This window comes from Mustela putorius, unplaced genomic scaffold (genome assembly GCF_011764305.1).
Source record: "Mustela putorius furo isolate JIRA1106 unplaced genomic scaffold, ASM1176430v1.1 tig00003834_pilon_pilon_pilon, whole genome shotgun sequence".
Classification (NCBI taxonomy): Eukaryota; Metazoa; Chordata; class Mammalia; order Carnivora; family Mustelidae; genus Mustela; species Mustela putorius.
The window spans coordinates 127,176,869-127,193,744 of record NW_025421987.1 but is presented as its reverse complement, the minus strand read 5'-3'; the positions used below and the strand labels follow the sequence as shown (position 1 = coordinate 127,193,744).

The window sequence follows — 16,876 nt, the reverse complement described above, 5'->3', positions numbered from 1 at the left end:
GCAAATGCAAAGGAGGGGCAAACAGCTCCAAGCCCCGGGGACGGGGGCGGGGCCGAGACTGACGCTCTAAGCATTGCTCCTGCGCGCCCAATCACAAATGACGTTCCGCCTGTTCCCAGTCAACGGGAGGACCCAATCAACGCCGAGAGCGTGGGCCCCACCTATCGTGGGTCCCTGCTACGGCCGTAGTGCGTTTAGCTGGTAGGCTCTGATCTAGATGTGCCGGGGTCCGCAGGGTTTGAGGCCCAAGTCCAACCTGGCTTCCCGGGATGTCGGTGGCCTTCGTACCGGACTGGCTGAAAGGCAAGGCAGAAGTCAATCAGGAGACGATCCAGCGGGTGAGCGCAAACTCGGGCAGAGAGATGTTCCTTAGTTGAGATCCCAAGGGCTGCGGGAATCTTCCTGGAGTGAGCGGAATCCCCGCTGAGGCTTGTGGTGTGCGTAGGGGGATGACTTTGCAGGGGTTTGGAGTGAGATGGGAACGAAGTTGGCAAAGGGACTGGGGCAGGACAGCCCGGCATTGGAGAGAGTTGGGGGAGGGCAGTGTTCTCGGCCGTCCTGATAACGCTCTGCAGTGACCCCTTCTCTGGTCTTTCAGCTTTTGGAGGAGAATGACCAGCTCATCCGCTGTATAGTGGAGTATCAGAACAAAGGCCGGGCGAATGAGTGTGTCCAGTAAGTACCCGCTCCAACCCCCGGCTTTTGAGTGTAGGGTGAAACCAGTGTGGTGATACAGCAGCTGCCCTGAACTAGGAGTCTTGCGTGATTGATCGCCGGTGAGGCTCAGAGAGGTTACTTACCCGCCAAAAACTACACAGACAGCACATTGTGAAGCCTGGAGTTAGACGTGGCACCCTCTTCAAAATTTGACTTATGCTCATGGCAAACCTCCTTCACGTAGACGGGTCAGTTGAGGACTATAGGGATGGGGAAGGGAACACATGGGAAACTAGTCTCAGGGGATGTGAGCTCTGGCCCGTTTCTCCTCATGGATCCCCAGCTTATCTTTTTCCTGAGAGGGTCAGACCATTCGACTGCTGAGTTCCTTTTTTTTTTTTTTTTTTTTTTTAGACCAACACCGGTCTTGCACTCACCACTCTGAGATCTAGATCTGAGCTGAGATGAAGAGTCAGAGGCTTAACCGACAGAGTTACCCAGGTGCCACACCCCCTTCATTTTCTAACTTGCAGTTGGTCTGTAATGCACACAGGGACCAATAAAAGACTTCCACATTAGGCCGAAGTCAAATTCTGCACAGTAATTGAATGTGCTATCTAGCTATATACCAAAATCAGAGAAAATAGTCTCTTTTAGGAATTATGCTCCATTTATTATAGAAAAGTACATTATTTCATTTTTACTGAAGACATCTTTAAGAAAACCATGCTTTTTTCCATCCCCTAAAAAAAAAAATCACCTATAGGTTCTCACCGAACAGCTCAGTGGAAAAGTAGAGATCGCCATCTTTGCATAAGTCTTTATATTCGGTTCTGGCATCTGGTAGTTTACTTTTTTTGTAGTTTATAGTAAACTCTCATTTTTCAATATGGAAAATAGTTGCAAAATATTTATTTTGGTGTAGTGATTCTCAACCTGTGGGTAAGAAAGTTACCAAATTTTCTGGTGGGCTTTTTCACATTGCATGGGCCATGCTTCCTGCCCAAGTCCCCAGTCTGATTTGTCTTCCTGGGTAGAAAATTGTACCCCCTGATTGAGAATCACTACTATAGTAAGCTCATATGATAACATAAGAGTGCCTTGTTCCTTCTATAATTTTGTTCCACAAATACTTTATAACTACTACTGAATACCAGACACTGTATCAGCTACTGGGGAATCAGTATCAAAACCAGCTCTGCTTTTTATCCAATCAGGTGCCCGCTCTGCTTTTATGGACTTTACATTCTAGAGCCTAGAATCTAGAGGGAGGAAGTCATACAAGTAGGCACATACTAATAAGTGCTTTAAGTAAGAATAAAGCAGGCTAATTGGCAAGAAGGAGTGCTGAGCTAGCTAGATATATAAAGCAGAGACAGCATTAGGTGGAAAAGCCCCCTTGACTGGAGCACACTAGTTAGCTTCAGGGCACAGCAAAGAGGACACTGTAGGCAGACCTCAGCCAGACCTCAGTGGGTGAAGGGAAAGTGGTAGGAGCTGAGGTCAGAGAGATGACTAGAGGCCCCAATCATGTAGAGCTTTGTAGGCCACCAGAAGGGCTAGAAGGGCTCAGCTTTACTCAGAATGAAATAGGAGCCTTTGGAGGGTTTAATTAGAGGTATGGCAAGTCTTGACTTAAACTGCACAATAATCACTTAGGTTGCTATGTGGGGGTAGAGTAGGAGTGCAGAGGCAAAGCAGGGAGACCAGCTAGGAGACTGGTCCAATACAGCAAGGATAGTGGCTTGACCCAGAGAGGTAGCTATGAAAGTGATACGTGAGAACAGATAGATTCTGGATATATTTTCGTTGGTGTTAAACGAGGAGGTTGACGATACTGAATCATCTAGTCAAGAGATGAGCCATTCCAACTGAGTGCGTAAATTCCTTTCCAGTCTTTTGTTCATGTTCATCAAAACAAAGCCTCTAATTTTTGCCTCTTTTCACCCATAGGTACCAGCATGTGTTACACAGAAATCTCATTTATTTGGCTACCATTGCAGATGCCAACCCGACCAGTGCTTCAAAAGCAATGGAATAATCTTTCAGTTGGCTGTCCTGAGGACTTACTGATTATAATCCATGTCCTATGAAGTAAAGACAGGATCTTTACCAACTGAAATGCTTAAAACTTGAATGAGCCCTCTGTGGCTCTTTTAAAAATGTGAAAATGGGAAGAAAGCTACTAAATGAACTATATTCTCAGTGTAAATATTTTAATAATTAAGCTCCAGATGTCCTCTTTCCTGAAATAGGCATATTTGGATAACAGAGATATCATGGGCATCTTCAATTCTACTTTTCAGTTTCAGCCTGAAGAGGAAACTGATTAGGTGGTGGGGAATCAAGAGGAACTGGCAAGACTCCTGACTGAGGCCCTGCCTAATGGATGTGTAATTGTGTGCTCCCCCCTCCTCCAGTTTGTAGTTGTGGACCTGGCCATTTTTGGGTTGCTTTGAAATAAAGCCTGTCTTTCCACGAAACACTCATTTCAAGTACAGAGATTTGCATATAGTGTTCCATTTGGTCTTCCGGAAAAACTGTGGAGACTTAAAAAATATATATGTAATAACACCATTATCATTGCTAACAAAATCAATAGTAATTCTTAATTATTACTTGATATCATCTAATAATATCTTTTAACATACTTTTTAAAAAATATCTTCTTCCTCTTATCTTTTTAAAGTTCTTGGCTGGGGCTCTGTACCAAAAGACAGATTAACAAAGGCATATAAATTTAGGTTTTATATGACATAGGAGCCCTTCATAAAGAAATGAAGACCCAAAGAAACAGTTAAACTTGATCATTTTTATATGTGATTAGATGAAAAGTGGAAAGCTGTGGGAAACTGAGAGGACAGAAGGATATGAGCTACGTGTAGTAAATTGTGGGAACTTAGCATGGCCTTTTCATTCAAATTCTCAGTATCCCTCCATTTTAAGAGAGAAGGATGATCCTTTCTTCTGGGTATAAGGAGGGCACCTCTCACATGAGGGTCTCATGACCTGCTTCATGGGAGGTCAGAGAGTGCTTCCAACATCTGCCATTTCTCGATCTTCAGCTTAAAATGTCCAGTAAGCCAAGGTGCCAGTTTGGAGGAGTATGTCCTGAGCCCCATCAGTTATCATAGAATGTCTTTTTTTTTTTTTTTTTAAGATTTTGTTTATTTACTTATCAGAGAGAGAGAGAGAGAGAGAGAGAGCGCACAAGCAGGGAGAGCAGGACACAGTGGAAGAAGCAGGCTCCCCACCAGGCAGGGAGCCCAATGTGGGACTCAATCCCAGGACCCTGGGATCATAACCTGAGTGGAAGGCAGACGCTTAACCAACTGAGCCACCCAGGCGTCCCCATAGAATGTCTTCTTGTTGATTTCTCTAACTCAGGATCCGAACAAGATTCATACACTACATTATGTTGATGTCCCTTAAGTCTCAATAAAAATACTTAGTAGTTCCCCTTCTTTGCCATTTGTTGGGAAAACTAGGTCATTTGCCCTAAAATTTCTCATATTCTAGAGTTACCTAGTTGTATCCCTGTGGTGTCATTAAATATATCCCACTATTGCTCACTTTTCCTGTAAACTGGTAGAGGTAGAGGTTCATTTGGACTCCCAACTCTAATATTTTTGGCAAGTATACATCATGAGAGGTAAGAGATACTTGGTTTTGCATCACATCAGGAATGACCCAATTTATTAATCAGGTGCCCAACAGCCTTTCACCTAAGTTATGATCTACCTAGTTTTGATCTATTACTTCATTAGGGATTGCATTCTGGTGATTTCCTATTTTATCATCCCTTCTGCCTGAATTAGCTTTGATCTATAAAGAACTTTCCGTCTTTGAGACTTACCTGTAAAATGAGGCAAGGAGATTTTCCTAAATGAACACAAAATTAGAACCTCCGGAACCTGGCTCCTTTTTAAGGAATCAAGGTTGCAACGCAGAGAGACTATAATGTGTAAATAGTGAAGACAGACCTCATTTTGAATCCCAGTTCAAATCACAACCTCTGAGAGCTCTCATTTCCTCACCTATAAAATGAGGATAATGAAAGTAGTATCTGCCTTCTGAGGTTGTAAGATTGAGAGCAGGGCACGAAGTAAACAGTGTGTGTTAATATATGATGTCAGGGCTCTGGCCTTTTGGGCTCTTCTCAAGTCTGGGAAGAAGGCTGGTCTTTGCTCCCTCACCCATTCTTCCATCCTTAGGGTTCTAGCCTATTAGTGGACTCTTCCCCCATCCCAACTGTTCAGGGGGTTGGTGCCCATACTCTATGCCAAGTGGGCTGCTCACAGGCCTAACCTGATGAGCAGATACTGTGGGCACTATGCAATGCTTTTAGTTTTGAATTAGTTGCTAACATTTAGAGAGGATTTCCCACTAATGGATTTCCCATTTCTAGCAATGCTGGGCCTGCAGGTCCCCATGGCAACCGCTGGAGTTGGATGGCAGCTGTCTCCCTTTACTGGGCAGCTGTCTCCCTTTATTGGGCAGCTTGACTTGTTTACATATGGCTTGGCTCTAGCTGGAATGAGAGCACCAGCTGATGTTTCAATTTGGGTCTCGCCTAAAACAAGCCCGAAACAAGGCCTTGGGTGCAGATAGTTTATTTGCGAGATGATCCCAGGAAGCAGGAATAGGGCCGCAAGGAGAGTGAGACAGAGGAGGAAAATCCACTAAATGTATGTGTTACCAAGGTCACTGCTACAGGCAATAAGGACTCAGTCGCCGAGGGCAAGAGGTGGGGGGCGATGATCTCAAAAGCATATAAATGTCCCAGAACTGTCTGCCTGATTTGGGGTTGCCTACAGGGTGGTTAGTTCCCCTGAATTAACAAGCAGCCTTTGTAGCCAAGTCGGCCTTAGATGTCAGAGGAGAAAATAAAAAACCACATGGCGGCCCCTGAGGTGGGCTTCTGCCAGCATGAGCTGAGTCTGACCTTGTAGAAACTCTCCACTACCAGCAAGGTAGGCGAGGGTCTGTGACTTAGCGTCAGAGGTTCCACTATGGGCTCTGAGCAAGCCAGTAGGGCCTATGGGAGGTAAGTGTAGCAGGGACAATAGCCTTGAAGACAAAGTTCAGTTCTCCCTCAGAGGGAAGGAGTTTTGTGACCTGCGTGTTTCCCTCCCTTTGTCTCTTGGAAGGTATTTCAGTCCATGTGTAGAGGACTGAAGCAGGGCCAGTCAGAGGCCTCTGGAAATGGCCGAGGTGATTGAAGCCACAGTTTACCCTACTCTCCAGAGGGCCCTTTTCTGGGGAAATACACTGGAGAAGTTGGGGCAGGCCAGTTAGCTGTCCTCACCCGTGCCGCAGCTTACCTCTACCTGTCTGCTTCAGAGACAACCTGAAGCGTATCTGCCGTCCCTCTTAAGGCACCCAGAAATCAATATAGTTGGTGAAAGGTGATTTAAAAAGATAAAGACCAAACCTGACCAGAATGTATTATCCACTTTCTCTTCTCAGAGGACCTCCTACTTCAACATTAAGCCTCTACTGAGCCTGTCTACCTTTTTCCAACTCTCAGGGTCAAGCTGATCTCCCACCAGCCTACACGGGGCCTGAGCCTTTCTCTGGCATTTCCAAGCCTGCTTCCCAGGATTTGCAGCTGTGATTTACTTCTGTCATTATCACATTCTCCTGAGATGAGGATAAGGCAGATAAAACAGAGAGCAGATAATTTGAGGTCAGGTTTATTCCACAAGATGTGAAGCTGTTTTTCCACTTCCTCGTGAGGCTTTTTGACAGTGAGTCTGACTTTTGGGGACCCCATGTAACAATATGGCTGGGGAGGAAATGATGTTCAGGGCTATTTCATATGCTCTTGAACCTCTGTAATAAATTTCCATTACTAAAGGTGATCCTGAAAAAAAAAAAAAAGTGATCCTGAGTATATTTCTTAAGCTGGGTACATAGTATCTTCATTTTGTTGTTACTCTACCTCACACCTAATATGGTTTTGATTCCATACTAATAAAAGCAATTTGGGGAGCTTGGGGGCTCAGTGGGTTAAGCAACTTCCTTTGGCTCAGGTTATGATCCAGGAGTCACAGGATCGAGTCCTGCATCGGGCTCCCTGCTCAGCAGGGAGTCTGCATCTCCATTTGACCCTCCTTCCTATCGTGCTCTCTCTCTCAAATAAATAAATAAAATCTTTAAAAAAATATAAGCAGTTTTAGGAAGTTAATTAATCTGTTACCTCTTTTCCCAATGAAAATCCTACAGATTCCTCTGGAATCTCGATGTTCTGTTCCTTCACCAGGATCTTTCCTTCCTAAATCTTTTTAGTAAGAGTCTAGGGTCCAAAGGGAGGTTGTTTTCATTTCTGTTTATGATAAACTCATTCATCCAAAAAATATTTACTGATCCACTAGTATGTGCTGAAGGTACTACAGTGAGGAAGTCAGACAATGCCACTGCTCTCAGGAAAACTTTATTCTTATATAAAGAAGACAACACAGTATAAATAACCTGTATTTATGGGGGAGACAAGCAATAAAATAGAAACAATCAAGGAAAGCTTCACATGGTAATAAGTACAGAGAATTACAACAGGATCATGTGCTAGGGAGTGTCTGGGTGGCTACTTTCAAATTACGGAATCAAGAATGACCTGAGGAGGTAACATGACAGCTAAGAGTTGAATAACAAGGAACCTGACATGTGACAGTCAAGGGAACTAGCAGTGCAGGCAGAAGCAAGAACTATGCAAAGCGTTCCAAAGCGTTCTCTCTCTCTCTCTCTCTCTCTCCCTCATCCATTTATAGAGCAGTATTTGCCTATGTGGTCATCAACTCAATTATAACATGAGTTCTCATTTGACCAGGTCTTGTGCTGGGCTCTACAGTGAGGAAAATAGAGAAGGGGCACTGGGACTTGCTTTCAGGGAGCTCCTAATAAACCTGGCAAGTCAAAAGGGACCCACACCCAGCCACAGACCAGGGAACTATGCAGGGCCCAAGATGCTGAGAAATAGTCCAGATATTGAAGCTGCAGGGATTCCAAGTGTTAAGTTATCAAGTGCTTTTTTTTTTTTTTAATGTGAACGTTGCATTTTTATATATATATATATTTTAAGATTTTATTTATTTATTTGACAGACAGAGATCACAAGTAGGCAGAGAGACAGGCAGAGACAGAGAGAGAGGAAGAGGAAGCAGGCTCCCCGCAGAGCAGAGAGCCCGATGTGGGGCTCGATCCCAGGACCCTGGGATCATGACCCGAGCCAAAGGCAGAGGCTTTAACCCACTGAGCCACCCAGGCGCCCCTGAAGGTTGCATTTTTAAAAAAGATTTCATTTATTTATTTGACAGAGATCACAAGTAGGCAGAGAGGCAGGCAGGGTGGGGGGCGGGGAGCCTGAACAGAGCTGAAGGCAAAGGCTTTAACCCACTGAGCCACCCAGGCGCCCCTCTCAAGTGCTTCTTATTATATAGTTGGAAAAGTCTATGCTGAAAAGCATAGACTGAGCACTTTTGTCTGCAAACAAAAAATTGCCAGTTGCTGCAGTTTTCAGCATTCCACACTCATTCCTTAAAGTTTATTCCTTTAATTGTGCTGCATCTGACTCCCAACAGTTCATATCCATATCTCCATCCTGAGGACTTTTTTCTAAAACTGGAAGTCTGCCTTGCCCAGGCATAGCAGATCAGAAGAACCCGGGGATTACAATGCTGGGAACAGCTCTCAACTAATGACTCAGTAGATGGGAGTATTAACATCCCAGCAACCTCACCCATCCATAGGGACAATTCCAAAATGTTTCTTCTTCTGTACTGGTTGCCAGAGTTCCCCCATCAGGGTTAAGTTCTAATCATCACTATGGTAGCTGGCTTAATAGCACACATTTTACTGCCTATCTTCCTTGTTCACTTCTTCACCCTCCAGATGCGAGTTTCTTAGGGCCGTGTCTAAAATAAGCAACCTGCACTCAAACCATTGTCTGAGAGTCTTCTTCTGAGAGAAATAACCAAGATACCAGTTGTTTAATGCCATATCCTAGGTGGATAGACCCAGATGGACTGGCTGAGCAAATGTAGCCCCACAGCAGATGAAAAATTTTTACCAAAACCCAATCTACTTGCAAAAAAACGGGTGTCTAGAAAAGACATCAGAGCCAAGGACAATTTAGAGTTTGAAATGAGAGAAAAAGATGATCAACACAGAATAAGGAACCTGTCTGACAAGAAATGCTTATTGTAGTAAGTTTTTCATATGAATTTGATGGCATCCAAGCTCCCCACTAACAAGGATGAAGCCTTAGACATTTGTGAAAACACAGTCATGCTTTTTTTTTTTTTTAAAGATTTTTTATTTATTTATTTGACAGAGAGAGATCACAAGTAGGCAGAGAGGCAGGCAGAGAGAGAGAGAGAGAGGAGGAAGCAGGCTCTCTACTGAGCAGAGAGCCCGATGCAGGACTCGATCCCAGGACCCTGAGATCATGACCTGAGCCGAAGGCAGCGGCTTAACCCACTGAGCCACCCAGGCGCCCCCAGTCATGCTTTTTTTAAAAAAGATTTTTATTTATTTATTTGACAGAGGGAGATCACAAGTAGGCAGAAAGGCAGGCAGAGGGAGAGAGAGAGGAGGAAGCAGGCTCCCCACCAAGCAGAGAGGCCAATGCCAGGACCCTGAGATCATGACCTGAGCCGAAGGCAGAGGCTCAACTCACTGAGCCACCCAGGCACCCCACAGTCATGCTTTAAAGCAAGTTAGTGGGGGGAAAAAGTCACTTGCCTAAAAGGCCAAAAGATGGGTGCATTATCCACATTTAAGGTAACTCCTTTTTTCTTTTCTTTTTTTTTTTTTAAATTATTTAAGGCCTTTATTAATGGGTGCTTGCTGTTTGTTGACATTTTAAAAAGAAATCAAGTTGTAAACTTTGATTGCACATTAAAAATGAGGTTCTTAAAAATCTCAACTTGCCCAGATACGAAACAATATAAAAACCTTCAAAGCTGTATTGACAAAAATCAGGCTTTTTATAAAACAAAACAAAACAAAACACGTCTGTCATTACCAAAAAGAAACATCTTTAGGTTAAAATAATAAAAACCCCATGCCACATCTAGTTCTTCTTATCTGGCCAACAGGCAAAAAGCAAGCATTTAAGGTCTTCAGCTCCAATCTTCTGTTCATTTCTTCTTCTTTTTTTTTAATTTTATTTATTAATTTGTCAGAGAGAGAGAGAGGAGTGAGAGCGAGCACAAGCAGACAGAGTAGTAGGCAGAGGCAGAGGGAGAAGCAGGCTCCCTGCCGAGCAAGGAGCCTGATGTGATACTCGATCCCAGGAAGCTGGGATCATGACCTGAGCCGAAGGCAGTCGCTTAACCAACTGAGCCACCCAGGTGTCCCTCTTCTGTTCATTTCTTATTGCTGGAATTTCATCTTCATTTTTTCGTTTCGGGTGACTAAACTGGATGATGGTAGAAATGGTAAGCCGGCGTTTACTCAGCCTTGGGAGCTGACGAATTCTCAGCTGGTGGATTGGCTGCTCCTGTGTCTTTGCCATCTTGTGGTTTAGGGTTATGTGGACATCTGCCTCTGTAATTGAAGTTGTGGTGATGGGAGCGTGGAGGTGGTTGCTGACCTTGGGTCTCCATTTCCTTGGTTTTCCTTATCTTCCTCATTGCCATCCTTTCTAGGCTGTCTTTAGTGAGGAGGCCCGCTGCGGAATTGTGGTCTATAACCCCAATACATATTGCCTGGCTGGTCTACCTTGTTCTCCTTCATGCTGGTTGTCAGCACCTTCCACCACTTCTCCCTGCACAGAACTGCTGGAATGCAGTGGTCGAAGCCCTTAGGGTCTCCCCATGTAGAAGGTGCTGTCTCCCGTAGAGCCAGCGCTGTTGGGCCTGGCCTTTGCGAGCACTTTCAGATCCTCCCTCTTTTCCAAATTCTCACTATTTTGGTAATTGCTGGGAATTGCGTGGAGGACCCCTGGGACATGCATACATACCGTCTGTGATGGTTCAGGTCTGCTGCATGTTTACTGCCTTGCGTAGGAACTCCACCAGGGCTTGTCACAGCTGCTGCCTCCACACCCTTTTCTCCTTCAACAACATCAAACTCTACACTCTCTCCATCTTCCTCGCATAGGTGCTTCCCGGAGTTATTCTTCTTTATGGCAATCTGGTGTACAAATACGTCTTCCTGGGTGTCATTCCTGTTGACGAAACCATATCCGTTTCTTACACTGAATCATTTTACTGTTCCCCAAACCTTCACTGCAACGACCTTCCTGTCCCCAACAGCAGGTGCCGCGGATGGGAGGCCACCCGTGGTGCGGGGCTTGGTTCAGGCAGCGCTGGGGTGGGTGGGCGGCGGCGGCTGTCTCCACCCTGCTGCTCATGGTGGTGGGGATGGTGGCTGTGGCTGGCTGCAGCTCTTGCCTGGGGTGTGATGGTTACTAGGCCGGTGGTGGCAGTAGGGTTACTTAGAGCTCTGTGGGGTTGGCTCTCCGCTCCCGATCGAACTCGACTTCTTAGATTTAGTAGTTGTCAGTCACTGCCCAAAGGGTCATCTCTGTGCTGCCATACCCTCATCCTTCTCTTGGTTATTAGCCCCACCCCAAGCTGATCAGCCTTGGGATCTACCCACTATTGTGGTGGTCAAGACTGATATGAACCCCATCACGTCAATCAAATCTCTCGCTGGGATTTTTCTCACTGGTGCTGGCAGGATATGTGCTTTCCCCTCAGACTTCCCCAGGTATAAGGATGTATGCTTGGAGCCGCTATGGCCTTGTCTCCTGACCCTCATGGAGAAAGCCCATCTGCTCTTGACTAATAGCATGAGACTTATTCTGTCAAAATACACATTTTCTGCAAAATGAAATGGTCTACTTCTTGTTTTCCACAAAAAAAGAAATCTAGCATTTAAGAAAAATGTTGTCAAATTTTCAATACAGATTTTTATCAAATTCTGGTAATATTTGTTGCTGTGTTATAGGTCCTAAGATTACCTCAGGTTTGATGATTGGCTAGGAGGACTCATAAGATTCAGCATGTTAACTGTACTCACAGCTATGATTTATTATACCAAAAGAACATAAAGCAAACTGCCAAGGAGAAAAGGCATATGGGGTAAAGCCCAGAGGAAAACAGGTTCATGCTTCCCCTTCCCAATGGAGTCACACAGGATGAGCTTAATTCCTCTAGGGATGAATTATAACAACACATGAGAAATGTCTACCAGGGAAGTTCATTAGAGACTCAGTGCCCAAAGTTTTTACTGGAGGATGGTCACATATGTACACATCCTCTACCTACACACAAAATTTCCAGATTCCCAGAAGGAAAGCAGGTGTTCAGCATAAACCATATTGTTTGCTCAAATAGTCTAGGCAGAGTGAAGCACTCTAATCACTTACCTCAAGTTTTCTATAAGTGTAGGAAAATGACTACCATACAGATTCCCAGATTTTATCCAGAGAGCAACCTTTTAAGCAGGTTTTTCCAAAGACAGCAGTCTTGGACCTATTCTGTTCTGCACAATTTACCATTTAAGATACAGGATATCCTTTTATAATGGTGTAAGCAAATAAGACAAAATTACATATGTATCTTCTCATTGGATTCCTTTTCTCTCCTTTTGTTTTACCTTTTTGTTCTAACCTTAAGGACATAAAACGTAACAGTCAATTTGGTAGAGATCCCTGCTTGAGGCTAAACTGTGGGACAATTGAGATAATCATATGTCTTTTCTTTAATCTGTTAATATGGTGAATTATAGGAACAGATTCTCTGATGTTGAACCATCTTTGTATTCCTGAGTTAAAGCCAACCTAGGCCATGAACATTTTGGGTTTAAATGTTGCTAAACTCCATTTCCTAATATTTTGTTTGGATTTTTAAATCCATGTTTATAATGAGATTGGTCTATAATTTTCTTGTCCTATCTTTGTTTGGTATTTGTATCACAAGAAAGTTAGGAATCTGTCTTTTTCTGTTTTCTAAAATATTTTAAATAAGAAAAGATTATTGATACTTATGGGTCTGGTAAAATGTGCCCATGAAACAATGTGGAACCTGTGTTTTTGGAAAGGAAGACTGTTTATTCTTACTGATTTTATTATGAATAATTCCAAAGAAATAAAAGAGTAGAGAACATATCTGAAAAATCCCCATATACCTCTCACCTAGACACAATAATTGTCAAGATTTTGCCACATTTGTTTCACTCATTATATAAAAAAACTAAGAATATTTTCCTGCATAACCAAAATTTCATTATCTTTATCTTCATTATTAGGTACCTAACAAAATTAAGTATATTTCTTGGATTTCACCTAATATCTAGATCATTATCAAATTTCCTACTTGGTTATATCAAAATGTCCTTCACAGTTGTTTGGAAGGAGTAGGGATTACTAATTCAATTTCTTCAAAGGTTGCTAGTTTATTTAGGCCTTCTATTTCTTTGAGTCAACTTTGGTAATTTCTATTTTCTAGAAAATTATGTTTCATCCAAATTTCCCCACTAGTACTCCTGATTAGTTTTGCTAGAGCTCTATCCATTGAAGTGCCAATTGCTGGTGTAATCCCATTCTAAAAGGCTTAACACCCAGAATCATTACCTGAAAATTCCTCCTACAAAGCGTTCTCCAAATTAAGCCTGAGTTTGTAAACTGCTTGGATATTATTTTTCTACTACTCTTGATGATGAGGGAGGGGGTATTGAGTCCTTTTGGTGGATGCTAGCCCTAGGCCTGCCTTGTCCCAGTAGTTTCTTCTTCACCTTAACCACAGACCAAATAGCATGCCTTATCCTCAAATCATCTGAAATATAATTTCAACTCACAGGACAGAATAAAAGAATTTTGAGCAAGGAGGGAACTTAGAAAGTATTTCATCCTGCTTATTTTACAGATGAAGAAATTGAACTCCAGGATCAAAGTGATTTGCCCTACATCATATAATCAGTGGCAGGAAAGAAACTTTAGTGGAGTGTCAAGACAAAAATGATTTTCAGGGGGCACCTGGGTGGCTCAGTGGGGTAAAGCCTCTGCCTTCGGCTCAGGTCGTGATCCCAGGGTCCTGGGATCGAGCCCCACATCGGGCTCTCTGCTTTGCAGGGAGCCTGCTTCCTCCTTTCTCTCTGCCTGCCTCTCTGCCTACCTGTGATCTCTGTCTGTTAAATAAATAAAATCTTAAAAAAAAATGATTTTCAGGAGATTTAAAATATTTTAAATACTCCCCAAATTAAGCATTTCATTCCAGAGCTCTAAAGCCAATTTACATTGACGCCAGATGCCCACAGCACAGTAATTACAAATCACTTCCCTGGGCAATGCTCCCGTTCTCTTCCTTTCACAAGTCTGTATGGAAGTTAGCTTTACCAACCCATTTCATCTCTGATTAGGTATGTACATTTCATCTTTTCCAAACCTATTGTTAGCTGTAACAGTGTAAGCAAAATCAGACCCAGGACCACAAGCTTCTCAATTCAGCCTAGGTTACAAAGGTGAAACCCAGGAGACTGTTGCTCTGATACTGTAGACAGAGAGGTAGAACTGGCAACCTCCGACAAGGATAGCACTTTCATGATGGTGCAGAAAGTCTCTGCACTTTACAAGGTGGCACAGATGCACAGATTAGAAACTACCTAAGTGATCTTGATTTTTAAAATTACTATAAAGCTACAGTAATCAAAACAGTGTGCCACTTCACTCTTTGGGATGGCAATTATTAAAAAAAAAAACCCAACAGAAAATAACAAGTGTTGGTGAAGATGTTGAGAAATTGAAATCCTTGTGCAATGCAGATGGAAATGTAAAATAGTTCAGTCACTATGGAAAACAGAATGGCAGTTCTCTATAAAAAAACAGAATTAGCTTGGGAGGCCTTGGTGGCTCAATCCTTAAGTGTCTGCCTTTGGCTCAGCAGGGGAGTTCACTTCTCCAACTCTCTCTCCTTCTGCCCCTCTGCTATCTCTCCCTCTCACTCTCTCAAATAAATAAATAAAATCTTTAAAAAAAAAGTTTTGTTTTTTTTTTTTAAGTTTTTTTTTATTTGACAGAGAGATAGAGAGCACAAGTAGGCAGAGCAGGAGACAGAGGGAGAGGGAGAAGCAGGCTCTCCACTGAGCAGGGAGCCTGATGCTGGGCTCAATCTCAGGATCCTGGGATCATGACCTGAGCTGAAGGCACATACTTAACCGACTGAGCCACCCAGGTGCCCTAAAAAAAAAAAAAGAAAAAGAAAAAAAAATTTAAAACAGCTTATGACCTACCAATTCTACTTCTGGGTATATGCCCAAAGGAATTGAAAGCAGGATCTCAGAGATATTTACACACTCATCTTCACAGGAGCATTGTTCACAATAGCCAAATGATGGAAGCAACCCAAGTCTACATCTGCTGATGAATGGATAAAGAAATTATGGTATATTCATACAACGGGGTATTGTGTAGCCTTAAAAAAAGGAAATCCTCCAATATGTGAGAACATCGATGAAACTTGGGAATATTATGCTAAGTGAAACAAGTTAGACACCAAAGGACACATATTGTACGATTCCATTTAATATGTGGTAACTAAAACGGCAAGTTAGAAGCAAAGAGTAAAAGAGTGGTTGCCAGGGGATGGGAAGAGAGGGAAAGTAGTTCCTATGAAAGGTTATAAAATTTCTCCTATGCAAGATGAATTCTAGAAATCTGCTTTAGAGCATTGGGTTATTGATAAAAATACCATGTTGTACACTTGAAAATCTGTTAAGGTGGGGGAAGCTGGGTGGCTCTGTGGGTTGGGATCCAGCTGCGAGCCCAATGCCAGGCTCCCAGTCAGTGAGGAGTCTGCTTGTCCCTCTCCCTCTGCTCTTCCTGCTACTCACTCAAGCACTGTCAAATAAATAAATAAAATCTTAAAATCTGTTAAGAGGGTAGATCTCATAAAGTGTTCTTACCGTAATAAATTAAAAAAAAAAAAAAAAAAGAGAGTGGTTGTCTGAAGCTGTCTGAATGCAGTTATTGTTTAATGGATACAGAGTTTCAGTTTCCAAAGTGAAAAAAGTTCTGTGGCTAGATGGTGGTGTTAATTGCACAACAATGTGAATGTACTGACTCTGAACCCTACACTTAAAAAGAGTTAAATGATAATTTTGCTAGTGTGTATTTTACAGTTTTAAGAAAATAACTTAAAACAAAAACAAAACAGTTTGGCCCTAACATAAAGATACATAGAACAGTTAACAAAATAGAGTCCAGAAACAGCAACACGCAAAGCGAAGGTAATTCAACAAAAGGCAGGGTTCTTTTTTTTTTCTTTCTTTCTTTTTTTTTTTCCTTGTTTCGTTTTTTTTTTTTTTTTTTTTTTTTTTTTTTTAACAAATGGTGGTGGAACTCCTCTGTTTTCATACTGGGAACCAAAACAAACAAACAAACAAAAAAACGAACCGCAACCTCTACCTGACACCACGATGAAAGATTCCAATATATTCTAGACTTACACGTAAAAGTTCTAGAGGAAAACACAAGAGAAAAATTACCAGGGGTTTGGAGTAAGCAGAGATTTCTTAGCACAGAAAAAGCAAACCACACGAAAAACTGATCAAGCAACTTTACTAAAATTAACTGCTTTGCACAAACCACCACCAAAATAATGAAACGACCCAGCTCAGGAGAAAATACTCGGAATTCTATATAACAGAAGATTTGTATTTAGAACATACACATATCACCTGTTTAACAAAACATTTGTACTCTGAACTCCCGCATTCAATGGTAAGACCAACACGAATACAACATGGGCAAAGGTCTTGAACTGACTTCACAAAAGATGATGGGCTTGAACAAAGACTGCCCCTGCGATGCTGACGCCAGAGAGAAGACGGACGCACACCTAAGGCCTCTGAAGTCAAACAGTCTAAGAGGAAGAGAGTGTCATAACTACGCCTTGAGAAAACGAAAACAGGCCAAACGATCCGTCCGTTCACTGAACCTCGACTTCCTTTCTCACGGCTTGCTCGCAGGTGTAGACAACACGGAAGCATCGCGGTACCGGAAAACGCACTAACACTCACAGATCTTGAGGGAGGATCAGAGGAATCAGACAGCGCATGCGTGATCAGGGCGCCGCGATTGGGCGACTGACTCTAACGCGAGGAAAGGGGCGGGGCAAAATAAGACTAGCTCAGGTATAGGAGCGCCGGGCTAGAAGCTCCTCGAGAGCTCCCAGACACGCCCACCTGCGCGCGCACTCTTCGGTTAAACACC

The 16,876-nt window shown here is 42.9% G+C and overlaps 2 protein-coding genes across 2 annotated transcripts; one reads left to right on the top strand and one right to left on the bottom strand.

The window, feature by feature from the left end:
• Window positions 1–130: 130 nt before the first annotated feature.
• Window positions 131–3,140, top strand: SS18L2 (SS18 like 2). Its single transcript, XM_004754252.3, has 3 exons — window positions 131–338; window positions 599–675; window positions 2,611–3,140. Exons 1-3 carry the CDS (start codon window positions 270–272, stop codon window positions 2,696–2,698), a joined length of 234 nt encoding a protein of 77 aa, XP_004754309.1. The 5' UTR covers window positions 131–269; the 3' UTR covers window positions 2,699–3,140.
• A 6,795-nt stretch (window positions 3,141–9,935) lies between these two features.
• LOC101678967 (Y-box-binding protein 1-like) lies at window positions 9,936–16,875 on the bottom strand. Its single transcript, XM_013057144.2, has 3 exons — window positions 16,684–16,875; window positions 10,622–10,828; window positions 9,936–10,206 (listed from the first exon to the last, which is right to left on the bottom strand). The coding sequence occupies exons 1-3, from the start codon at window positions 16,719–16,721 to the stop codon at window positions 10,110–10,112; spliced, it is 342 nt and encodes a 113-aa protein (XP_012912598.1). The 5' UTR covers window positions 16,722–16,875; the 3' UTR covers window positions 9,936–10,109.
• Between the last annotated feature and the right edge of the window lies 1 nt (window position 16,876).

Excerpts from the sequence above, each read along its gene's own strand:
- LOC101678967 (XM_013057144.2), bottom strand. The coding sequence starts at position 16,721 with ATGCGCTGTCTGATTCCTCTGATCCTCCCTCAAGATCT. Across the intron at positions 10,829-16,683 it reads CTGATCCTCCCTCAAGATCT|GAATGACACCCAGGAAGACG; the intron begins GTGAGTGTTAGT and ends TTTCGTCAACAG. Across the intron at positions 10,207-10,621 it reads GACCTGAACCATCACAGACG|AGGCAGATGTCCACATAACC; the intron begins GTATGTATGCAT and ends CTTCAATTACAG.
- SS18L2 (XM_004754252.3), top strand. The coding sequence starts at position 270 with ATGTCGGTGGCCTTCGTACCGGACTGGCTGAAAGGCAAGGCAGAAGTC. Across the intron at positions 339-598 it reads ATCAGGAGACGATCCAGCGG|CTTTTGGAGGAGAATGACCA; the intron begins GTGAGCGCAAAC and ends CTGGTCTTTCAG. Across the intron at positions 676-2,610 it reads CGGGCGAATGAGTGTGTCCA|GTACCAGCATGTGTTACACA; the intron begins GTAAGTACCCGC and ends TTTCACCCATAG.